The 25,452-nt window shown below is 45.8% G+C and overlaps 1 protein-coding gene across 3 annotated transcripts; it reads left to right on the top strand.

Annotated features, from left to right (window-relative positions):
• The first annotated feature begins 1,370 nt into the window (after positions 1 to 1,370).
• BNIP3L (BCL2 interacting protein 3 like) lies at positions 1,371 to 25,452 on the top strand. 3 transcript variants are annotated; one of them, XM_040966262.1, is made up of 6 exons: positions 1,371 to 1,563; positions 10,900 to 11,083; positions 15,735 to 15,807; positions 20,889 to 20,992; positions 21,099 to 21,248; positions 22,737 to 25,452. In XM_040966262.1, the coding sequence occupies exons 1-6, from the start codon at positions 1,464 to 1,466 to the stop codon at positions 22,783 to 22,785; spliced, it is 660 nt and encodes a 219-aa protein (XP_040822196.1). In that variant the 5' UTR covers positions 1,371 to 1,463; the 3' UTR covers positions 22,786 to 25,452. The 3 variants fall into 3 exon arrangements, with proteins under 3 accessions (XP_040822196.1, XP_040822195.1, XP_040822197.1); XM_040966261.1 differs by lacking the exons at positions 1,371 to 1,563; positions 10,900 to 11,083 and adding exons at positions 8,974 to 9,085; positions 9,680 to 9,872; XM_040966263.1 differs by lacking the exon at positions 1,371 to 1,563 and adding an exon at positions 9,757 to 9,872.

Raw genomic sequence — 25,452 nt, 5'->3', positions numbered from 1 at the left:
GCAGTTTAATATTCATTTGTCACTTCAGTCATTTTTAGTTCATATGAAGGATAATCTTTTATTTAAAAGATTTTATTTTTATTGGAAAGGTAGATTTACAGAGAGAAGGAAAGACAGAGGAAGATCTTTCTTGCACTAATTCACTCCCCAAGTGGCCACAATGGCCAGAGCTAAGCTCCAGTCTGAAGCCAGGTGCCTGGAGCTTCTTCCTAGACCCAAGGCTTTGGGCCATCCTCGGCTGCTTTCCAGGCCACAAGCAGGGAGCTGGAGGGGAAGTGGAGCAGCTGGGACATGAACAGGTGCCCACATGAGATCCCAGCACACACCACACAACAGGATTTTGCCACTAGGCAATTGTGCCGGGCCCATGAAGCATAAGCTCCCCCACCCCCACCCCCAAAAATGTCAAATCTTTCAAATAGACAAAACTTTCAAAAACACTAAGAGTTGTCTGACAAGGCTGAAGCACACATTTACATTTTTGTTGGCATATAAGAGCATGCTATTTCAAATCATGGAAGAACTGACAACTTTTAAATGACAATATTGTCGGGTTAATTGGCTACAAAAGTGGGAGGAATTAATGTTTTACAACATGCAAAAACTAAGCTGCAGATAGATTCGGGTCTAAATATAAAATTAAAGCTATAAGAGAATTGGAAAAAGTTACAGGGTTAAGTCATCTTAGTTTGAAGGTCTTCCACAGAACTTTGAATACAGGAGAAACTTAATGCCCGCAGAGCGAAACAAGATAAATGACAAATGTCAAGTGTGAAGCAGGTGAAGTTTTAGGAACAACGCAGTTTAGTGTTACCTACTGTCGGACACGTGGCTTCCTACCAAGGCCAAGCGGTGGGATGGGGGGGGGGGTTCTTTTCTTGGTTGTCTTTCTGAATGGTTTTTAAATTTTTATTCATTTTCAGCAGCGTTACGAATTCTGTAACAGGTAAGAACAGTGATTCAGTGTTTCATGCATGGAATGTTGATGTCTCATCAGCTCTGCTCTAGGTTAACGACACGGAGCATTGAGATCTTCTGAGTCCTCAAGCGCTAATTTAAAAACACTCGGAGAGCGGACAGAAGCCAAGTGGGTTGTAGAAGTGTGGGAAGAGGTGAGAGCGCAGAGACGGGCGCGGCTGGCCCTGCCGCAGGACCCTCTTCTCCAACCCGCTTCGCTCCAGCCCCCTTCGCAGTGCACCTGCATCAGTCCTTCCAAACCACACCGCGCAATTCAAGCCTCCCGCGTGTCCGGCGCGACGCCCGCGTCTCCACGTCCCGGAGCCCCGCCCAGCCCCGCCGCTTGTTGTGTTGTCATCACGTGCCCGGGGCGGGCCCTGACGTCAGGGGCAGGGGAGGGACTGCGCACGCGCAGAAAAGGGGGCGGGGGACTCGGCTTGTTGTGTTGCCGCCCGGGAGCCGGAGACTGTGCTCGCTGCGGCCGCGGCTCCTCCAGCCACCCGACCATGTCGTCTCATCTGGTCGAGCCGCCGCCGCCCCTGCACAACAACAACAACAACTGCGAGGAAGGCGAGCAGCACCTGCCCCCGCCGACCGGCCTCAACAGTGAGTGCTGGCCGGCGGGGCTCGGGGCAGCGATGGGGGAGGAGGAGCTGCCCCGGCCGCCAGCGCCGCGCGCGGGGGGCGGGAGGAGAAGGCCGCCGATTGGCCCAGCCGGGCGATGGTCCGGGGATTGGCAGCTCCGCTCACCTGTCAGGAGGAGGCGCCTCTGTCAGCCTCTCGGGCCGTCTCCCTCGCCTGTGGGGTGTGGGGCTGGGCAGGGGACCCGACGGGGCTCGAGCCCGGGCCGGGGGAGAGGGAAGGCGGCCGGAGGCCAGGAGGCCCGCTCGGGCAGGGCAGAGCCCACCTGTGCTGGGCCCCAGCCGCCGAGCCTATCGGGGCTGGGCGGGGAGGCCGGGTGGGCGGAGCGGGCCGCCGAGGGGACGTGGGCAGGGATGGGGACGTGCGGCGGGGACGCCGGGGGATGGACGCGCGGCGGCGGCCGAGGACGTGTCACACAGCAGGTGTGCTGTGGGGCGGCCGCTGAGCCCACCCCGTGGGCCGGGCTTGCCCGGGCGGGGACCTGGCAGCCCGGAGTTGCGTTCCTTTGTTGCCACATGCTGGTCAGGGAAACCCATTTGGCAATTGAGTGCTGACTCTTATCACGTGTTGGGGTGAAGAGGCTATGCCCTTTTTTTTTTTTTCCCAAAGTTGCTCAAGTCTTTTGTGCATTCATTTTAACGATGCAGTGGTGTGCCCAGTGTAAGATCAGCCTCACACACGCCACCCAGGAGCACACCTTGCACGGAGTTTGGGGTGATGAGTGCTCAGAAATGGAATAAACACACCTGGAGCAGCCGTGAGGGGAGGGAGTTGGGGGGCGGGATGGAGTTGGGACACACTCCGGTTACTTTGCGTGACATTCCAGAGCCCAGACGTCTTGTTCGCAGTGTGGGAGCCTCGAGGCTTTCTGCCTAACCTTTCTGTAACTTCTGTTACGAAAGAGGTGGTGACGGCAGTCAGCATATGGGCAGACCAAGTCGCTTAAAAACCATTTGGATGCTTAAAGGTCACACAGTCTCTTCCTTCCCTTAGCGGGAGGTGCCTTCCAGCCCGACCCGCGCACGATTTGAGAGAAGCTGCTTCCTGTCCTCCCGGAGGGGGAATCAGGATTGGGTGTTTGAAGATGTTTTCCTTGCCTGTTGATTTTGATGGGTTAATTCTCTCGACGTTGGCTGTTTTCAACCTTGCAGTGTCCTGTGTTCTAGAATGTAAGGTTTTGGTGATGTCCCCTACAGTAAATTCGCGATAGTGGGTGTCCTATCTGTCTGGTCACGTTAATGCACAACTGTACATTACTTGCAAGATTTGGGGATAGGATGACACTGAAGAGATAACATTTCCCATGCAACTGACGAGTACAGAAACTGATTTAGAGTGAGGGTCTTGTTCAGGCTGGTGGCTGGCTGGGCCATAAGCTGAGGGTCCCCTTCCAAGACACGTCTCAGTGGGCCGGAGTCCCCGGTGATATGTGCTGCTCAGCCCCTCAGTATGTTTTTCTACGTGGTACACAGTGGGCCTACCTGGGTATCTCTGTGTGTTTCTTAATTGTGCTCAGTGTTTGCTTATGAGTTAGACATTTGTTTAGTATCTGTACATGATTTCACGGAGTGCAAAGGGATCTTAATTCTCCTTTGACCCTTTAACAAGAAGTGGCTGGGGTGGGGTAAGGGTGAATTCTATGATTGTTTGTGCTGGTGCCGGACAGCCTGGTGAGGTGTCTGATGTCTTGCCAGTTCCTGCTACATTTGCATTGGCTGCTGTAGAGGCAGCAGGACACGGCGCCTGTGTGTGATGCTGGATGTTGCTTTGGGGAATCTGCCCCATAAAAAGTGTTTTCCTTAGGGTAGTATGAGCTTCTGTAAATTACTGGGAAACTTTCAGATCCTGCTCTATTTAATTACTGCCCTCTTCTTCCTCTGATCCTATGTGTGTATAGGGGGGAGTTCATTACACAACACTGGACTGAACAAGACACAAACCCGTGTTGGTTCTTCAGGTGGTTTGGGGGCATCGGGCAGAACAACGTTTTCAGGCATTTAATACTATCTCAGTTGCTGATAAGCCGGAGTACTTGCTGAGTAAGACACAATTGTGAAAAACAGGCAATGAAACTCATACTGATTATCTCTTTGGGATGTTATCTGTAGTTCAGGGGTCAGAGCAAAGTTTAATAACAAATTATTGAAATATTTAAAAAGTAAAATCTTTACCTGAGAGGGCTTTTTTGTTTGTTTTCATTTATCATTCATTTTAGGGCACTGTTTGCTTTCATTATATATTAGGGAGCAACTGTTTAATATCCAAACTACTTCAGAAGCTGAAAGGTTATTTTTCACTTCTTAGTTTCATTCTTTAAAAAAAAAAACCTCAAATTCCCTAAAAATATTTGGGTATGAAGTTTGTGTCATAACACTTACTAGATTAACATAAGGAAAATCAAAAAGGAGGGTGACTCTTCTAATTTAATGTGGGTAGTACAGTCTTTTTTTAAAAAAATTAATCTATTGAAAACATAGAGAACAGACATATCCCATTTTCTGGCTCTTTCCTCAAATACCGACAGCAGCAAGGCTGGTATAGGCTGGAGCCAGGAGCAGGGACTCAATCTGACTCCCCCACGTGGGTGGCAGGACCGCAGGACTCAGGCCATTGCCTGCTGCCTGCGGAATATGCCTTAGCAGGAGGCTGGGACTGGGAGCAGAGCCAGCCTGTGACGCCAGCTGTGGGCCTCCTGGGCAGCATCTGAACCACCTTGCAAGTGCTGGCCACACAGACTTTGTTTTTCTGCTTAAACACTTTCAACCACAGTGTATTTGCTTTCCCAGTATGTGGAGAGGGTTGTGAAGGCTGTGACAAGAAATGACACCACCTTGTAATAGTGTCTTGAGTAAGTAAGTAACAGTGTGTATGCAAACACATGCAGGAAGGAAACTTTTTTGACTATTATTGTTCTGGTCTGCATTCCCACATCAGGTACTGGAAGCAAACAAAAAAAGCGTTGACTGAAGGAGATAAACATCATGTCATCCCATGGTTAGAATAGAATGAGAGTTACATTTGGGGCCTTGAAGAAAATGTACAAAAATATGAAAACTTTTTTTTCATACTCTCCTCACCTCCTAGCTTTTGTACTCCCATTATTGAAATAGACTTGAACTGGCAAGCCTAAAGCTGTGGAGGGTGTGAAGTGCACAGGAGTGAATGTGATCCGCAGTTAGCAGAGCAGCCTGTACAGGCTCTCAGGCCCAGAGACATAGACCAGCACGGACTCCATGGGGCTGAGTGTCTACACTGGCGTCCAGGCCCAGCTGTCCATGTGAAGCTGTCCATGTCTTCTGAAGTTCCTGGGAATGCATGTGGCTTTGGAAGAGCAGTCAATCGGAGTGGCCTTCTATTTGTACTGCTCAGACCACACCATCCTCATATCTTGCCTTGTTTCCTTTCCAAGTTCAAGGGGACTCGGAGGGTTGCTAGTTAGGGCATGACGGAATTCTGAGGTGCTAAGTCAGGGATGAGCAAGAGGATGGGAAAAGTCAGCTTTACTTAATTCATTGAGACAGGTTTATTTTCCAGCGTATCAGACAAAATATAAAGGAAATACAAAAAGCTTCTTAATGTTACAACTTCCTCTTCAGCAATCTGTATTTCCATAGATGATATTTGTGAAAGAAAATTACTGATGCAAAGACAATCTATGTTTCTGAGGCTCTTCCACTTATGAGCAAAATATCCTTTAAAGCCCTGCCTGTAACAACAAAATATTTTAAAAAATCATTTTAGTGGTGGTTAATCATTGACATTTGGGTAATAGTTATAGTTTATCTTACAAATGATGAGATGCAATACAGTTTTTCAAAAGAATAAATGTTAGTGTGTATTGATTGATTCTTTTGCTGGCAGGGGGAAAGCCGGGCTGATGCCATGGCATATCAGATGAAGCCTCCTTGTGCAGCCCCAGCATCCCTGTGGGTGCTAGTTTGAGTCCCAACTGCTCCACTTCCAGTCTGGTTCCCTGCTTGTGACTTGGGAAGCCAGTGGAGGATGGCCCGAGTGCTTGGGTCCCTGCACCCATGTGGGAGACCTGGAGGAAGCTCCTGGCTCCTGGCTTTGGACCAACCTGGCGTTGGCTGCTGCAGCTATTTGAAGAGTGAACCAGAGAATGGAAGATATTAATTCTCATTCTTTCTTTCTCTCTCTCTGTCTCTCTCTCTGTGTCTCTCTGTGTGTGAGAGATTCTGCCTTTCTGATAAAAATAAATGAATTTTTTAAATCGTGGAGCCAGCTCTATGGTTTAGTATGTTAAGCTGCCACCTGTGACACTGGCATCCCAAATGAGTGCAAGTTCAAGTCCTGTCAGCTGCATTCCGATCCAGTTCCCTGTTAATGCACCAGGGAAAGCAGTGGACAGTATCCCTGCTACTTGGACCCCTGTCACCCTCCTGGGAGATGGGGTCTGTTGCAGCCATTTGGCACATAAACCAGCAGATAGGAGATTCATTATTTCTCTCTCTCTGTCCCCCACCCCACTTATTGATTGATTGATTGATTTGAAAGAATGCCAGAAGGAGAGGCAGAAATTCCCTTTCTCCTGGCCACCGTCCCCTGGGGCTGGGCCAGGCCGAAGCCAGGAGCCTTGAACTCCAGCTGGACCCTCTGCTTTCACAGGCACATTAATAGGAGTTAGAAGATCAGAAATGAAGCGACTGGGACTCTTAAACAGAACTCTGATAGGAGAAGCCGGGGTCACATGTGGTAGCTTAGCTCACAGTGCCAGCCCCAGAATGAGTGTTTAAGAGACAGAGACTAAAATCAGAATAGCTGACATATGTATAGCAGTGCTTCTCCACATACTAGAGGACTTCCTTATTTTCGTGTGTGCTTTATTCATCTAATTCTCCTGACAACTCAGTGAGGTAGGCACAATTATTATCCCTATTTTGCAGACAAGTAAACTGAGACACAGAGACCAGTCTATGCAAATACAAATAATCTGCCCAAAGAGCGGATGTTTTCCATCATACTACATGGTGCCGGAGGCCCTAACGGAGATGGCTTCTAACAAGCTATTCTCCTTGATAAAACGTTACACATTCATTCACAGTATTCAGAAATATATTAGATTGTAATTGCTTACATAGTTTTGATGTCAAAAAATAGATTCTAGATATTGGTTTTGGAAGTTCTTCAAAAAAAGTAAGGACCAGAAAGCCTAGCAATGGTACAATCTTTGTTTGATCATGTGAGTGATAATTATATTTTTAGAAAAGGCTGGCTTCCATAAAGACCCATCCAGAGCGCCTGGCTCTTTGTTTCTGCTTCTCCCAGAGTAGCTCTGGATTCTTGTTTGGTTTATTGTTTATTTTATACTTCTGTACAGGAAGGACTGGTTGTATGGGGTTAAAAATAGATGGAGAGGTGGGTGTGAGGTGCAGCCGTTGGGATCCCCCACAGGAGCAGCTGCTCTGCTGTTCACCCAGCGTCCTGCTCATGCGCATCCTAGGAGGAAGCAGGTGTAGGTCCCTGCCTTATTGGAAGGCCCAGATGGAGTTCTGGGCTCTGGCTTTGGCCTTGCCCAGCCCTGGATTTTGTGGGCATTTGGGTAGGTGTAGGAGGGGGCAATAGATAAAAGATCTCTCCATCTGTCTCTGTGTCTCTCTTTGCTTTTCAATAAGTGAAAATTTAGAAATTTTAAAAGCACCTAAGACCTGGAAACAGTGGTGGTACAAAACGTCTATCATATACTGTATTCTCCCACTCACCTCTCCGCCCCTTACTGAGCTCTGCATCGAGAGAGAGTTTCAGCATACCACACACTCCAGGCACACTGAATTAAGTTGTCTTCAGGGGCAGGGTTGTGCTGCTATGGGTGAGGCTGCTGCTCATGACACTGGCATCCCAGAGCAGAGCACCGGTTTAGGACCCAGCTGCTCCACTTAGAATCCAGCTCCCTAGTAGCATGTCTGGGAAAGCTGTTGAAGATGGCCCAAATGCTTGAGTCCTTGTCACCCATGTAGGAGACCCAGATGGAGTTCCAGGCTCCTGGCTTCTACCTGGAAAAGCCATGGCTGTTGTGGACATTGGGGAAGTGAACCCGTGGACCAACAATTATCTACTTTCTGTCAGTCTGCCTTTCAAGGAAATAAATAAAAAACATTTTAGGGAGTTGGGCTTTATGGCTCATTGAGTTAGAAGACCACCAGCCTGCAACACAGAGCATCCCTACTAATGGTCTGGGGAAAGCAGCGAATGATGGCCCAAGTCCTTGGGTCCCTACCACTCACCTTGGAGACCTGGAAAAAGCTGTGGGCTCCTGGACCGGCTTTGGTAGCCTAATGGCTAAAAATTCTGCATGCACCAGAATTCCATATGGGTGTCGGTTTATGTCCTGGCAGCTCCACTTCCTCTGATCCAGCTCCCTGCTTATGGCCTGGGGAAGCAGTTGAGGGCAGCCCAAAGCCTTGGGTTCCTGCATCCGTGTGGGAGACCCACATGAAGCCACTGGCTTTGGATTGGCTCAGCTCCAGCCATTGCAGCTACTTGGGGAGTGAACCAGCAGACAAGAAAATCTCTTGGTCTCTCCTTCTCTATAAATCTGAATTTCCAATAACAATAAGTAAATCTTCTAAGAAATAAAAAAAGAGCTGCGGGCTCCTGGCTTTAGGCTTCCTAGCCCCAGCTGCTGCAGCCATCTGGGGAGCAAGACAGCAGCTGTTGGAAACGCTCCTTCTCATTGTGTAACTATGACTTTACAATAAGGACATTTTTTTAAATAAAGTCCTCTTGGTTTTTTTTTTTTTAAGATTTATTTGTTTTTATTGGAAAGGAAGCTATACAGAGAGGAGGAGAGACAGAGAGGAAGATCTTCTGTCCACTGGTTCACTTCCCAAAAGGCTGCAGCAGCTGGAGCTGAGCCAGTCTGAAGCCAGGAGCTCTTCTGGGTCTCTCACATGGGTGCAGGATCCCAAGGCTTTGGGCCATCCTGGACTGCCTTCCCAGGCCACAAGCAGGGAGCTGGATGAGAAATGGAGCTGCCGGGATCAGAACTGGTGCCCATATGGGATTCTGGCGCATTCAAGGCGAGAACTTTAGCCACTAGGCCACCACGCCAGGCCCGAGCTGTATTTCTTAATCCACTCTGAATTCTCTCCAGTCTGTATCCATGTTTGCGTGTATGTGGAATGAGGCCATGAAGATGTCATTTAGTTGTGTTGTTTGGCAGCAGAGCCCTAAGGAATGGGTGGTGATTGGGAGACTCACAGCCATTGGTGCTGCCTTAAGTAGAGAAAGGGATGACTTTTTATAACAGTGCCACCAGTGCAGCCTTGCCAAGTAGGGGCTAGTGTGTTACTGAGCACCTTGTTTGTTCTGTTTGGCGCCTCCTGTTAACTGTACTGAGTGCTCCCGACGGCAGCCTTGGCAGGGTGGGTCATGCTTTGTGTTAGCAAGCTCAGAAGGTCACACAGAGAGATAGCGAGTGGTTCCAGCCAGGGCTGCCTGAGCACTTTCCCAGCCTGGGAGAAGAGTGGTGAGTTGACACATTTGGAGTCATTTTAGGATGTGAACTGGCTCTGATGAAGTTCTTGATTCTCTAATGGAACTCTGCTTCTGCAGGGAGTTTAGGGGAATGATCCTGCCAATGTGCTTGGTTACAAACCTAAAGGGAATATATGAAAAATATACTACCATCTCTTTGTGAGTTGTATGTGTGTGAAGTTAATTTTGAGGGTGCTGTTAAAGTTCTTACTGAAACTAAGGCTCGAGCAGGTGCTTGGCTGTCGTGCCTGCATCCCATTACCCGTGTACCTGAGCTAGTGTCTTCACTCTAGTCTTTCACCCCAGCTCCTGGCTGATGCAAGCCCTGCCAAGGAGAGGCCGTGGCGCAGGTGGCTGAGTCCTTGCCACTCACGTGCGAGACCAGGATTGAATTCCTGGCTGCTGGCGTCTGGCTTCTGTCTGACTCAGCCTGCGTCCAGGTGGGGCAGGCATTCAAGGCTGAACCAGCAGCAGATGGGAGATTATTTTTTTCTGACTCGCAAGTAATAATTTAAAAAAGCTTTTTTAAATAAATTAAGCACATTGTTGTATTCAGCAAACTCATTGGGCCAGTGTTTATTTTCAGCATCTGTGCACATTACTGGAGCCACACCCCCTTTTCCTGTGGCCCCGCCTCCTTTGCCTGGTCACCCAAGAACACTTGTGGCTCAGTCTGTGCTGCAGTACAGCCAACTCACCTGCAGACCAACAAGGCTTAATGAAAACTCTAAAAAAGTAGGAACTCGTGGGAGAGAAAAAAGTAAAGACAAGTTTGCAAGGTATGATGAGTGGGTAGAGGGGGAAGAGTGAAGTCTGAAGGAATGGAAAGATTTAGTTTGCGGGCTAAAACTAAAGCTTTTCCTAGGATTTTTAACATTATCACCCAATTTGAAGAACTAGCTTTGTTAATTTTATGCTGCAGATGCTTGTGTAAACAATTTGGAGTTTCTGTGATTGTATTTAGGTTCCTTTTTTGGAGCTCCTATTTGTGTTGATTAGGATACAGTTGTTAAACCTATTCAGATGAACTTTTTTGTTGTTATTTTTTTTTTAAGATTTATTTTTATTAGAAAACATATACAGAAAGGAAGAAAGATAGATCTTCCATTCGCTGCTTCACTCCTTAAGTATCCTCAGTGGCCAGAGCTGAGCCGATCCAAAGCCAGGAGGCAGGAGCCTCTTCCACGTCTCCCACACAGGTGCAGGGTCAAGGCTTTGGGCCATCCTCAGCTGCTTTCCCAGACCACAGACAGGGAGCTGGCTGGGAAGTGGGGCTGCCAGGATTAGAACTGGTGCCCATCTGGAATCCTGTCACGTGCAAGGGGAGGACTTTAGCCGCTGAGTTACCACACGTGCCCCTTTTTTTTTGTTGTTTTTAAATTGTGTTGATTTTGTGGAGTAGATGCAGCTATGGAATGTGTATGTGTGAAAAACTGTAGCATTAAAGGTAGCTAGCTTGTCTAATAATATAAGCTATTTTGTTTTTTAAGCAACCTCAAAATGTTCAGTAAGGTGTTGACTGTGTATAAACTGAACTTTAACCAGAGAGAAAATTGGCTGGAAAATTGACTTGATAGTTTTAGACTTCCTGTTTCTTCTAAATTGGTTGGCTGTATGAATTACTTCAGGAATAAAACAGATTTTAGACTTTGTTGCTTCTTGTTTATTTCCTTCAGAGTACTTGTGCATTCAGCTGGTGGGAGTTGGTTGGAGAATTTTTATCTGACTTTGCCATATTCACATCTGGGTGCACATGAAAGATTGCAGTTCTGCTGCGGTTCACTTGTTATCTGACTTGCCCCACAGGTTCCTGGGTGGAGCTACCAATGAACAGCAGCAATGGCAATGATAATGGCAATGGAAAGAATGGGGGCCTGGAGCACGTGCCTTCCTCATCCTCCATCCACAATGGAGACATGGAGAAGATCCTGTTGGATGCACAGCATGAGTCAGGGCAGAGCAGCTCCCGGGGCAGCTCCCACTGTGACAGGTGAGTGAGGCCGCAGCACCAGAGAGGTCCAGAACTCCAACTGCCCTGAGAGGAGATTCAGGCTTGAGCCCTCACTGCACGAAGTACATCTCCTGACTGATGGTAGCGAGTGTACTGAAACCAGGCAGCTGGTTGGTAGAAACGTTAGGGCCCATCTTGTCTCCTGGGTTAAGTAATTTTTTTCATCCAGATCATAAAATTTTGGGATATTCTTCAGTTTGAAGTCAGTGTCTGGCTGTTCAGTTGCAGAACTGGTATGTCTCCTGTGCTCCTGTCCAGTCTACGCTATGCCTTGACATGCAGCAGCCTCTGGGTCTTTCTGTATGCCTGCTAGACCATGAGGCTTCAGAAGGCAGGGCTCAGGCGTCCTCTCTCTCTGCCTTCCATGGCAGCGCTGGCAGGAGGTAGATGCTCAGTGAATTCGACTCCTAGGAACTGCACCTTGATTCAGTTCATAGCAGTGTGTGCATGCCAGCCACGGTCCAGGCATGTGGTTCGTTTGCAAGACCATTGTGTTTCTTCAGATTAAGTTTTATTTTTGGCCTCATTTTTCTGTATTGATGTAAGGGGGAAAACTAACTCCACTGTGTATGGTGAACGAGTAAGGGTATAGACAGATGTAAACGTGGCATGAAGTCAGTTTTTCTCAGTATAAGCTTTTCTTTCTTCCAGAGGGGCTAGGCATTACATGACAGTGAAAAATTCTTAGTGTCCTGGTACTGTGCTGTTAGCATCGTGCAGTTCTAGATGACCGTCTGGCTAACCTAACAGTTAACTGACCCCTGACCCTGTGAAGAACACAGACACAGGAAGATCACAAAAGAAGTACTTAAGCATTAAGCATTTAAGCAGTGATTAACTTCAGGGAATAGAGTTATAAATGTTTTTCTTTTCAGCATTCAATAAAAATTGTATAGATGGCATATATTATTACTTTTCAGAAGAAAAGGTTTAACAGAACAAACCAGAGTTGAGTCTTGCTTAGACTTTCTGCATGGCTGTAGTCCACAAATCCCACCAAGGCAGCATGGGATGGGCTTAGTGGCCACGGCCCCCTGCACCCCGCCACCCAGTGCTGCCTGTGGCTTCTGCCTGTGCCACCTGCAGCTGGGTGGCCCTCTTCATAAGCAGGACCAGAGCAGATTGCCCCTTTCCAAGCAGCTTGCTGGTGGTTGCAGAGACTGAGTACCAGTGTGTCTTCAGAATGATGATTTAGTTTACTTTTTTTTTTTTAAATGAAATTTGCCCGAGAGGTTGTTTTGGGTTTTCTGAAGTTCCCTGCTTGCCATGACCTGTTTATAAAGGCTTCTGCTACACACTGAGGTGCTCAAGCCTGGCCACTGGTCAGTTTGTCCACTAACCTGTGCCCATGTCACTGCGCTACACTGAACAGAAGGGAGGGAGGGAGGGGGAGAGAGAGAGAGAGTGTGTGTGTGTGTGTGTGTGTTTGTGTTTGTGTTGCCTGAGTACCCTACTGGTCAACCTGTTTTATTCATGGTCACAGCTGGACAAGTGATTCATGAATTCACTTTCTCAGGGACAAGTTAAAAGTTTAGGTTTGTAAATGTGTGAGAAGAGGCCTGGCAGCTGAATACGTTCAGCTGAATGTGTTTGGGCTCTAGTTTACCAGTGAGCATTCAGAGGTGGCCTAGGACTCTAGCCCAGCAGTCTCCTCTGGGGACATATGGCTAACACACTTCACCCTTTAGAATTGGTCTCAGAATGTATGCACTTTGAATTGCTCTGTGCTGTAGTCTAAAGCCGCTGGAGAGTATAGTACTTCTTGTAGGTGGAAAATTTTGAGAATTGTTGAGTATGAGCCCCACAGCTGACTTTGAGTATATTTTCACTCTACAAATGATTGTACAGATCTGTTGGTCATTAGACAATAGTCCCTGTATGTTTGCTTCGTGTTCACCCTGTCATAGGGGTTCTCACATGAGATTCGTCCAAGAAGTTTCTGATGCACCAGTGTGCGTCCCTAGAGTGTCTCCTTGGGTTGCCAGAAGCAGGCACAGACATCAGACTGTCTTCAGAGCTTTCCTGCTGGTAGGAACCAGGGTTGACACCCTAATGCACTCCAGAGGAGCGAGCAACTGACAGGTGTCAGTACTGGTGGCGAAGATGAGGCTAGCAGTGAAGTAGTGCCTCTGTAGGGTTCTCAGCTGTGGCGCCCTGATGGCTTTGAGCTGGCCACAGCTGTGGAGGGCTGGCCCCTCATGTGATGTGCTTTGCTAGGAGCCTGGCGGTAGGATGAGCCCCATGACCATCCATTGAGAACAACAAGAATGCCTGGTTCTTGTTGGTCCTTGACTATACCTGGCAATCCTCGTTCAAGAGGAGATTTTTTTTCTGAATGCGTGCAATATGCTTAATACAGAAGCAGTGTCTCATTTAAGAAGCTCCTCTGTGGGTCCCATCAGCCAGCAACTCACAGACCCAAACAGGCTGATGGATTTCTGGTGATCTCACTCCTGAGTTCATCTCTGTGTGTTAGCCTTGCAATTGTACACCCATGCTACTGGTAGCTTTCATAGTTGATATCCATTCCTTTGAGCCAGGTAAGCCTCTTATGTTTTTCATCCATATTTTTGAGATTGGAAGAGCAGGATTTCTTTGTGTGGCGAAGGACTCAGTGACTTGCTGAGGTTCCACAAGAAATCCCTGATAAAACACTGAAAAGTGAACGTAGCACATGGTAGCCATCATCGTGTCAAGTACTGTTTGTGAGGTAGTGTTTTTATTTAGAAACTTAGCTGTGCATATTTATAGTTCTGGGAATATATTGTGTAGTATCAGGATGATAAGTGGTTTACTCCAAAATCACTGAAAACAAGTTTTGCTTTAAAAATTAATTATAAATATATATTTACGTATTTATATTTATTCCATTGTGTTTGAAAAGCAGGGAAAAACTTGTATTTACCAGTTTACTCCCGAAATGCCCCCCACAGCTGAGGTTAGACCACAGCAAAGCCAGGATCCCAGAGCGCTATGTAGGTCTCCCATGTGGTGCTAGAGTCATCGTTTGCTGCTCACCTCTTAGCATCATTTGCTGCATTTCTTTAGGAAAATGACTTGGATGGGGAGTGACTGGACTCCAACCCAGGCCTTCTGAGATGGGATACAGGCACCTAAGCGGTGACATAAGCCACTGTGTTAAATCTCTTCCCCCATAAAGTGAGTGTATTTTTCTAATAAGTGCAGTAATAGCTCTCAACCTTTATGTTCTTAGTAACCCTTTACATGGTTAAAAATTGTTAGGGACTCCAAAGATCTTTTTGTGAGTTAAATATTTTGACAAGGAACTATCACTAGACGATTATTACATTGTTTTTATTTTTATTTACTCATTTGATTTTTGTTACTTGGCAGATTGGGGGTGAGGTGGAGGACATCTGCCGATTGCTTCAGTCCACAAACGCCTTCAGGGCCTCAGTCCAGATCTCCATGGTGACGGCAGGAACCTGGTTACTTGGGCTGTCCACACTGCCTCAAGGGCCTGCATCAGTAGGAGGCTGGAGTTTGATCCAGGTGTGGGTGTTGGCCCCAGGTGATGATGTGGAGGAGGCAGGTGCTTAAACCATCATCATAACTGCTGGGCCGGATGCCTGCCTGTAAATACCTTCTCAAAATGAGAAATAACTATTTCCTATAACCAAAAAGCTAGAACAGGGACACTGTATTACAGTTTTGCAAATCTTTAATATTTGCCTTAATAGAAAACAGCTGGATGCTCATCTGTTTTTACATAAGATGTGATGGAATATCATGTATCTTAAAGCATTTGGGACATTCTCGTACACTCAGTAGAGAAATAGTGAAAAAGGCAGAGAAATCCTAGTGTGGCGAGAGCAGCTTGACTTTTTTTTTTTTTAAGATTTTTTTTTTAATTGGAAAGTCAGATATACAGAGGAGGAGACAGAGAGGAAGATCTTCTGTCTGATTTTTCACTCCCCAAGCGGCTGCAGCACCAGAGCTGAGCCAGTGTGAAGCCAGGAGCTTCTTCCAGGTCTCCCATATGGGTGCAGGGTCCCAATGCTTTGGGCCGTCCTCGACTGCTTTCCCAGACCACAAGCAGGGAGGTGGATGGGAAGAGGAGCTGCCATATGGGATTAGAACCGGTGCCCATATGGGATCCCGGGTGTGCAAGAGGAGGACTTTAACCACTACGTCACTGTGCTGGGCCCAGAGAGCAGCTTCACTCTTAAAGACACTCTGAAGAAGGGCTTGAGGACTGCTGGTGATGGAAGAAAGAGTATGAGGCAGAAGGAGGGGAGTAAGCTCCCATCTACTGGCAAAAAGAACCCCCAAGTAGATTTCTAAATTTGAATATCATTTTACCTTTAATTGGAAAAAGAAGGAAAGAAAATGTGACAGTTCAGTCTTTAAGCACTCCTTGCATTTCCTGTGCAGATTTATGATTGTGAATGAATTCACCACCAGAAAGGCCCAAAACCCAAGGGATTGAATGCTCTGTCTCGCCTAGCACTTCAGCTGCCTCCCAAACCTTTCTTGTGAGGGAGTGTAATGTTCCTGATTGGTTACTTTGTCAGAGCCATCCTAATACTTTCAGATTTGCCTTTCCAATAGAGGCTAACTGATTAAATAATGAAGATTAAAATGAATGTTCCAATTCTTTATCTTTCAGCCCTTCCCCACAAGAAGATGGGCAGATCATGTTTGATGTGGAGATGCACACGAGCAGGGACCACAGCTCTCAGGTACGTGGGCGTGGTTCTGATTTACAGCCAGTAATTAGGAAAGACAGTTTAAGTGTGTTTTACTACAGTATGTTAAAGAGTAAGAGGACTCTTTAGGATAGTGTAAACTTGTTTTAAGTTATTCAAGTTCATATTATTTAATATGTGATCCTTCATTCAATCCTTACAACTTAGGATTTGTGCCCTTTTCCTTAGAAGAATTGGAAAAATTTTGCTTAGAATATGTCATTCCAGTATTCCAGGCTAATTTCTTGAATTTCTAAGTGGAAAACTGAGACTGATATCTCATTTCAGGTTGTAAAATTGATGAAAATGAAGGCTGTGCTAAGACTCAGTGTGAAAATTTCTGTGTCTGATCTCAAATCAAAGCAGTGAATTTTGAGACGAATTTCAGCAGCTTCAGATAAAACCTTAACAAAATTATGCAGGCCTCTGTAAACTAGAGAAGATAAATACAGTTTATTAGGAGTTGACACTGTTGAATTTTTAAATGACGATAGTACTAGTATCTTACAGAGGCTTGCAGTGTAAAATTTGAAATATAAGTATGTGACTGTTGCTGATGGTTTAGAATATAACCCTGAGCTTAATGAATGGGTCAGATCTCCTGAAAGTGTCTTTAAGACTACAAATGCTTGAGACCAGGAGCCATTATTTTTCTCCTATGATAGAGTGCTTGGAAAGAATGAATGAATGTTTTAAAGAGTTAGAAAAGAAATATGTGTTGTGGGCTCTTTACTGTACAATGAGCTGTGTTCCTTTACACTAGAAATGTTTGGCATAGTGTCTTGAATCCAGCCAGTAGTTTTTCTTTTTTCAAATTATTTATTTATTTTTAAAATGTAGTTGCTTGTTTGAAAAAATTATAGGCAGAGAGGGAGAAACATCAAGAGAGAATCCACTGGTTCACTCCCCAGGTGGCTCTCACAACCTAGGCTGGGCCAGGAGCTTCATGTAGGCCTCCTACATGGACAAGGCACCCAGGCGCTTGGACTGTCCTCTGCTGCTGTTACCCACGTGCTTTAGCAGGGAGCTGGATCAGACTTGGAGCAGCAGGGATTAGAACCGCTGCTCACATGGGATGCCAGCACTGCAGGTAGTGGCTTAAACACATAGTACAACACTGGCTACTGACTATACCGAATGTTGTTCTTTGAAACCTAGAAAATCTGTGGCTGGAGTGCACTTTTATTTTGTGATGAACTTCAAACTGTATAGAGGCTTTCAGCACAAGGTACTCCTTTGGGTGGTTTGATTAGAACTGTTAAGTTGCTCACATGTGTCAGGCTAAGAGCCAGAGCCAGGAGGGAGAAAGGACCAGCAGTTCCCAGGGACAGAAGGTGTCCCGTGGGGTTCAGGAGAGGAAAGAGAGGGCTGCTTTGCTGCAGGGTGTCCTGAGGATGATGATCTTCATCCAGACCCCTTCTGTACAGATGCAGTAGGAGTCTAGATTGTTACTCTCCAGAATGTGTTCAGAGGGAAGTTTGTTTCAGAGGAAATCCTGTTAGGAGAAATCCAAAGTCAAGCACATGGAAAACAGCCTCGTCCCTGTGTGGCCCCACCCTCTGACGCAGTAGTCACATGGGGTAGATACCCTCGCTGTTAATGCAAGTCAGGATAGTGGCTTAATTAAATCAGATGTTTCCCAGGTTTATTTGACCTTAGGACCTTAGCCTGCACTCCCTTTCTCTTCCCCACTCCCAACCATGTGCCTTCTTTCCTGATATGTTGTGGGACACCTGGATAAAGGGCAGTCCAGTTCATGGCCTGGCAGGTGTCTGGTTAGGCCGAGTGATTGCATCCACTTTAAAGTTCCACAGGAATTTGGGAAACTGAGGAGAGGAAATGAAGGCTTTTGGCTTCCATGCCAGATCCATGCAGAAGTAAGTGTGAAGACAAGCTGGTCGTTCCCAGGCAGGGAGTGAGCCCTGTTGATGACCAAGTCAGCCACACTCGGCAAAGGGCAGTTTTGGGGAAAGTAGTGTATCCCCTGTAAGAAAACAAGTTTGTTGTGTCAGACATTTTATACTGGAGTTATCGTTTACTTTAATGTTAAAAAGCCCTTTCTACTGCTTTTTTTAATTGAAGAAATTATTTTAAAACTGATTCCATTAGGATTTGGGGAAATGGACTTTTTTTTTTCCATGAAAAAAAAAAAGTTTAGAGCAGCTGGTGCAGTGGATCAACTGGCTGATCTACTTCCAAGTGCCAGCATCCTATATGGCACTGGTTCGTGTCCCAGCTGTTCCACTTCCCATTCAGCTGCCTGCTTGTAGCCTAGGAAACCAGCAGAGGATGACCCAAAGCCTTGGGACTCTGCACCCATGTGGGAGACTAAGAAGAGACTAAGCTTTGAACCAGCTCAGTTATACCTGTAGTGGTTGTCTGGGGAGTGAACCAGCAGATGTAAATCTGCTTTTGTAATTAAAATAAATCTGTAAAAATAGAAAAAAGTTTAGAGTGAGGAAACTGCTAAAAGCAATGAAGGGTTGTTGCTTTTTTTTTTTTTCCAAGACATTTGTTTGAAAGGAACAGTGACAGAGGGTGGGTGGCAGGAGCCCAGGACTTAAGGCTATTATCTGCCTCCTTCCCAAGTGTGTTAAGTGGAGTCAGAGGTGGAGAAGCAACTGGGACTTGACCTGGCGCTCTGAAATAGCCAGCACTGCAAGTGGCAGCCTAGCCTGCAGCTTCACAGCAGCTGCCCCAGAGCCTGCTACTGTACTTGTCCTGTTAGAAGTTTTCCTATGTGTGAAATAGATGGCATTTTCAGGCTTTTCTATGAGGAGGTAGCAATGACACTAATACTTCCCAGATAACGTTCTCAGTGCTAAATTTACTAGGTGCTAAATTTATTTTAAAAGCTGCTTCTCACTTTTAATATCCTCAACCCAGCAAAAGAGATGATATTCTCCACCATGAAAAATGGGAAGAGCGAGCCTTTGCCCTAATTACGTTACTTACGTACGAGCACAGAGCAGAGTTAGAGGCAGGGTCCTCTGCATCCATGACCCTGTTTGCCACTAGACTAGACTGCAGAAGGACACTGAGAGCAGACTCGTGAGAAGGGGCTGGCAAAGTGCCATAGGGTGGCACTAGGTGTTGCGTCTGGGCCTTGCTGTGGGGCAGTAGTCCTTGCAAGGCTGGGTTTTGTAGCAGAAAGTGAGCCGGAGCTTGGCCCTGCCCTGTGGAAGGCCAGACAGGCCCACCTGATGTGCAGTGTCCTGGAAGCATGATGTCCCCTTCTTTCCTCTGGTAGGAAACAGGATTTGCATGTCGTTGGAGCTGAACACTCACCTTTAGACACCCCAGAAAGGCGTGCAGAGGGCCAAAGAGAAACAACATGGGTGATCAGAAGATGAGGGCCTTCTGCAAGAGACCAGGCTGGGCTGATCAGAGTCTCATTTAGTAGTTTTGGTGCAGAGGTAGAATTACTGGTTTAGTTCAGATTAGAGGGTAAGAATGTTTGACATATTCTGTGATTCCCAGAACTGGAAGGCAATTTAAAAGCTGAATGCAGATTTGTGATCAGTAAAAGAGAAGCACAGAGCAGTAGCAAATAGGGAGCATGGATAGCACTTACTTTAAAGTGAGCATTAAAATAAGGGTAGAAATTTACCTGGCATTTTCTGCAGTAAATACAAATCTAAAACTTACTTTGCTTTGCTCACCATAGAGAAAAGAATGTATCATCTAGGAAAAAAAATGTTTTAAGAGCATAAAATCTTACCTTATTTTCATTCTCTTGGAAAATATGCCATATGAACTTGTTTAAGGACCCAGTTCTTCGTCTGATCAGCTGTAGACATCTGCAGGCTGGTGGGGGACCCTGGGAATGGACAGGACCTGCAGTGGGCTGGCAGCACAGGCGGACCCTCTGTGGGCCCAGCCTGACTCGTCAGTCAGCAGTGCCTCGGCAGGGTGGGTGGCTTAGGATGAGTTGTCACTTCATAGAACCAGCTCACGATCCTGCATAATCTCAGTGACCAAAGGGTAAAGCCCCATTCTAAAGGCCGCATTATGTTGCTGTGTGAAATTTGCCACGTTCAGCAGAACTAAATAGGAATGGGTACTAGCCGGAGTCACAAACGTCCGCAGGGGTTTCTCCTTAGGATTTGGTGGTGAACGTGACTGAGTATACATGACCAAGTATACAGACAGACTCCCGCTTCCTTCCAGAGCAGAATGGACCTGTGGAAAAAGTACTGTGTGGCCTTGTCAGGCTCTGCATTTCTTAGCCACTTACAGAAAAGGATGAAAGCTTTGGGCACAAACGAAATCCTGTTCCAAAGAAATTTAAAAATCAAACACTTACTAACTTTAGCTTTGAGAGGCCTTTAGTGTGGGGCCGTAGCATCACAATGCTCACAGTTGAATAAATAATACCGAGGACCTGCCGGTAAGCGGCACTCGAATTAAAAACTCATCAAGTTCAGATTACATCTAACTACAGTGAAGCTCACTTGACATTCTTTTAAGATTTACTTGAGAGACAAAGAGATGGAGACAAGCCAGAAGTTGAACCAGTGCCTGTATGGGATGCCAACATCACAGGTGGCAGCCTAACGCACTATGCTACAGTGTTGGCCGGATGCCTTGAGTTCTTTTACAGATAGTGAGTCTTAGATCATTTTCTCAGTCCTTTAAAAAAGAAAGAAAGGGTAGTTGGAGATCCTTGCTGTAGCCCCTGCAGGTTCTAGCTTCCACTGTTCCACTTCTGACCAAGTTCAGTGCTAATGTGCCTGGGAAAGCAGTGGAAGATGCTTGGACCCCTGCGCCCATGCAGGAGACGCAGGAGGGGCTCCTGGCTTCAGCCTGGCCCGGCCCCAACCATGGCAGCTATTTCGGAGAATGAACCAAGCAGATGGAAGATCTCTCTCCCTCTCTCTGCCTTCCTCTCCCTCTTTGTATCTCTTTGAAATCAATAAAATCTTTAAAAACAGAAAGATAGCATATTTACACATACAGCACTGGTGCACAGCTCTAGGAGGTTATTTTTGGTCCATATTTATCTTCGTGTTAGGAGTCAGTCTTCCTTTCTTTTTCTTTTTTTTTTTTTTTTAAGTTGGCTTTCTTCTTTACAGTCAGAAGAAGAAATTGTCGAGGGAGAGAAAGAAGCAGAGGCATTGAAGAAGAGTGCAGACTGGGTATCGGATTGGTCCAGTAGGCCAGAAAACATTCCACCCAAGTGAGTTATTCCGTGGGTTGTCTCGGTGGCTGGGCTGTGGGCTCAGGAACCCCCCCACGGTCCCGGCAGATGCTTTTCTCACAGCAGCCCTGGTTCTCTGCCTCAGGGAGTTCCACTTCCGGCACCCGAAACGTTCCGTGTCCCTGAGCATGAGGAAAAGCGGCGCCATGAAGAAAGGAGGGATCTTCTCGGCGGAGTTCCTGAAGGTGTTCATCCCGTCTCTCTTCCTCTCCCACGTGTTGGCTTTGGGGCTAGGGTAAGTCCTCTTTGTCGCCTCCTCAGGCTTCCCTGTCAGCAGCAAGGAGCGCCTGAAAGCTGTCTGGATTGCTTTGCTTTCTTTGCAACTTGCATAATGACTCAAGTTGGTCTGGGTCACATCTACCCATAACAGGATTTTTAACAATAGGAAATTTTTTTCCCTTGTTTGAAAATAGGGTGTGCATGTGGAATGATTTTTCTTTTGTTGATTTTGTTGTTAGGCATTTCAATCTAGAATAGCTTCCACAGAAAAGTCATTTCAGTCTGTGCATTTGGAGGTTGAGGATTTTTTGGTCCTGGATGGGAAGATGCACCCCATGACAGCAGGCAGACCAATGACTGACAGTGGTAGAGGAGTGTGGGTGCTGTTTTTCCCTATTTGTAGCATTTTCGTTTATTCTAAACTCAGCCCCATACTTGCCAGTAATTCATTAATTTTACAGGCTCATCTTTAAATATTTTTGTTTCTTAGCTTGAATAAATGAGGGTGCTTGTGAGTCATGTTAGGAGTTAAACAGTTTGGTAATTTTATTTTCAGGATCACCCTGTTAACATGCTGGAAGCTTTCCCAGGGCTCTGTGTCTGTCCACGATGGGCCAGAGATGGCTGGCCGTTACCTTTGTGGGGTCCTCAGTGAGTCCCATGCAGAAAAAAAAGACAGACTGTGTGCAGCTTCCCACACCCCTTTAGTGGCTCATGCTGCTTGCTCTGCTCTTGCAAGGCCAAAGGCAGTGACCAGCAGAGTGGGGACTCTGGAGGGAAGGGACCGTGTGGCTGAGCTGTGGACGGTGACATGGGGCGGGCTGGGGAGTTTAATGCATAACCAACGCCCCCAGTCAAGGTGTAGGCTTTTGGCCTTTGGAGTGTTCCCTCACTTCGTAAATCTTCAAACATTTTCTCTGACAGTGTGGCCACTTGTACAGATGAATGTAAAAGAAGCTTTAAAAACTTAGTTGCTTATTTTGCACTGGGGGTAGAGCTAGTTCCTTGTCCCATTAGCTACCCCTCTGCTGCTGTTGCGGGTCCCAGGTACCTGCTTGCCTAGGGAGGTAGTGCCAGGTCCCTCAGCCTGCAGGGGACAGCTGTCCTTAAAGCCCTGGCAGCTTCCCCGTGTGTCTCCTTTACTCATCACCAATAACATTGACATTGGTCTGTACTGTTGCATCTGAACTATCAGTAGAACTCTTGGCCCATTGGAAAGGAACATTTCCAAGGAGCTGAGGACTGAGTTTTACTCTTGGAAGAGGGTCTGTTGTGTCCAGCTTTGCAGTGTCTACTCCCTGCTCCATGCTGTCCAGTCCTGACTTGCTTAGCAAACAAAACCAGGAGAAACCAGTTTGGCTGGGCTGGTGAGCAGGTGTGAGAGTCAGGAATGACTTGGGGGCTGTGGGGCATGGGGCCTTTAGAGCCCTGCCCGACCAGCTGCAAGATGGAGTCTGCAAGATGGAATTCAGCCTATGGACTGACTCCCTGTGCTTCCTTCCAGCATCTATATTGGAAAACGACTGAGCACACCTTCTGCCAGCACCTACTGAGGGGAAGCAAGGCCTTGGACGGACATGCGTGTGACCTGTGAAGTGGTGTATTGTCACAGTAGTTTATTTGAACTTGAGACCATTGTAAGCATGGCCCAAACTACCACCCTATTTTTACATATTCAATTCCAGTAACTCTCAAATCCAGTATTTTATTCCAACTCTGTTGAGGCATTTTACTAACCTTATTCCCTTTTTGGCCTGTAAGACACTTTAGAATTTCCTAACAGAGTTTACTGTTTAGAAATTTGCAAGGGCTTTTTTTCTGTAAATGCCACCAGCAGATTATAATTTTGTCAACAATGCTAGTATTTTCTCCTACTGTTACCAGACCTGGACCTATATCTTACATGTTATGAATTTACTCTTGCAATGCTAACTACCATCTCTTCTCTTAAAAAAACAAAATCAGGTCAGCACACCATATAAAAGCTTTGTGGTTCAGTTTTTCTTTCCTTTTCCTTTCCAAGACAAAGCCAAGCTTCGCTAAGCTTGAATTTATAGTTACAGGAAAAAAAAGAAACAAAAACAAATAAACAAGAAGAGTATCAAGACACACATACACAAAAATACTTGGGCAATAAAAAAAAATATTTTAAACCAGCTTTGGAGCCACTTTTTTTCTAAGCCTCCTAATAGCGCCTTTTAATTTGTAGGAGGCAGGCTGTATAAATATAAATGATAGTTAGGAAATAGAGTAAGAACCAAACTCCATGAACAGATTTTACTACAAGTATATGGAGCGCTGTCTTTTTCTATGGTGTAGCGTCTATTTCTGAGCAGGGATGTCTCAGGCTTTGACACGTACAGAGATGTTTTTGAGACCCATGTGTGTACGTGCTTGGTATTTTTATGTCTTAGCTGCATGTGAACTTTCCATGACTTTAAATTTTTTTTTTCTTCCTCTAAGAAGAGACTTTGGAATGAGCTGCCATTTGTGGTGATAATACAGGCTTCTTGTTTTAGGAAGCGTCTCTCACTCTCTGAAGTCTTTCAACTCTGAAGATAATTGTTGGAGGGTTATTGCAAGCGTGTGTGCAGCTTGGAGAGCCAGACCCAGGCTGTGGAACCATTGACAAGGTCCTGGAAGGTTCTGATCTCTCTCTCCTTGCTGTTCACTGCGCAGTCTTCCCAGGGTGATTCCTGCAATTCCGCAGGCACAGGTCCTTATCTCATGGAGCCGTCTTTTCAGCGGGCTAAACTCTCCAAGTTTGAAAGTACTCACAAATTCCTTCAGTGACATCCTTTTTTTTTTCCTTTGTTTCTAAAATGTGAAGCTTTAAGACCAAATTGTTAGCAAGCAGCAGAATGACCAGTTATTTCAAGTAGATTTTATTGGATTGCAGAACACACAGCATTGACTCTGAAGGATACTACTCTTTGTTTTCTATATAAATAATTACTGTTTATGATGTAGATTTTCCTATTCAATGCTTAGAGAACCATTGTGAAGTGCATCAGGTTGATTTGAATAAAGACACTATGATAACCAAGTTTGACAGGTAAAGGAACCTTCCTGCCAAGCTTTGTAAAAGTGATGTCTTACGGTGGGAAATAATAGGCAGGTTAAACAAACAAAAAAAATTCACTTTTTTTCCCCCCAAGAATATAGTCAGATGTCTTTAAGAAAGAAAATATTTCTAAATTAGCTTTGAAGTTCTTCATTTTTTTTTTCTAGCATTTGATGAAGTCTAAACAAAAAATTAAGAATGTTTATCACCTTGTTTCTGTCTTGCTTCAACCTGGTAACACTTGATTTGCCTTCTATGCTCTCTTTATTTCAAGTGTTCCTATTTGACTTTCTGTGGGAAGCAGGTAAATCTGATGGCCCACTGACTGTGAATAACATTGGAGAGGCTGAGCACGTTCAGAGAACGAAGTAGCTAAACCGCCAGAATACACAGCTTGTGTGCAGTTGGTGTCATGGCAGTCAAGAAGGAAACCATACTTGACACGAGAGCCTCTTGCGACAGGCGGCTCGTGGCCACTTCTGAAATCCGGTAGCAATCTGTCAACAGTACAGCTGAACCTGGGTATATTTTTGTTTTCAGCATTGAGAACATTTAATTTTACCTTTTTTGAAATTATCTGAAATTATAGATTATTACTTAAAATATGTATCCTCAGAGGAGAGCTTATAGGGTGGCGTCATGCCGTGTTTAGAGGTGGCTCCGACAGAGGAGGGGAGCATTCACGTTCCCGTGCAGATTTGCGTCACAGGGAAATAGACTGCCTGATTGCAATGGAGAACTCAGCAATCAGTGGTTGATATTAACAGTACAGTGCTTAAGGAGCTTTACACCTGTTTACAGTGGGGGGACTTAAAAGGCAGGCTTCATCATCTTTCTCACATCTGAAGAAAATTGGCTTAGAAATACTTGCAAATAGAATCAAGAGCAGAACCATACAGATTCGCTCATCGGGTCATACAAGAAGTTACTTTCAGTGTAGTAGGGACATTTACCATTCTGAACGGTGGCAACTGAAGACCCAGCCAGCCAAACTCAGAGGAATCAGTTGTTGAGATGATTTGGAAATAACTGAGCCAAAGTGATTATGCATTCTTCATCTAATTTAGTTAGCACTTTGTGTCAGCATATACAGTTTACAATACATGTATAACTTGTAGCTATAAACATTTTGTGCCATTAAAGCTCTCACAAAACA

The sequence above is a fragment of the Ochotona curzoniae genome, unplaced genomic scaffold (genome assembly GCF_017591425.1).
Source record: "Ochotona curzoniae isolate NIBS_2020 unplaced genomic scaffold, NIBS_Ocur_1.0 scaffold_4505, whole genome shotgun sequence".
Lineage (NCBI taxonomy): Eukaryota > Metazoa > Chordata > Mammalia > Lagomorpha > Ochotonidae > Ochotona > Ochotona curzoniae.
The sequence above is the reverse complement of the archived record's forward strand: the minus strand, read 5'-3'. Positions and strand labels throughout refer to the sequence as shown.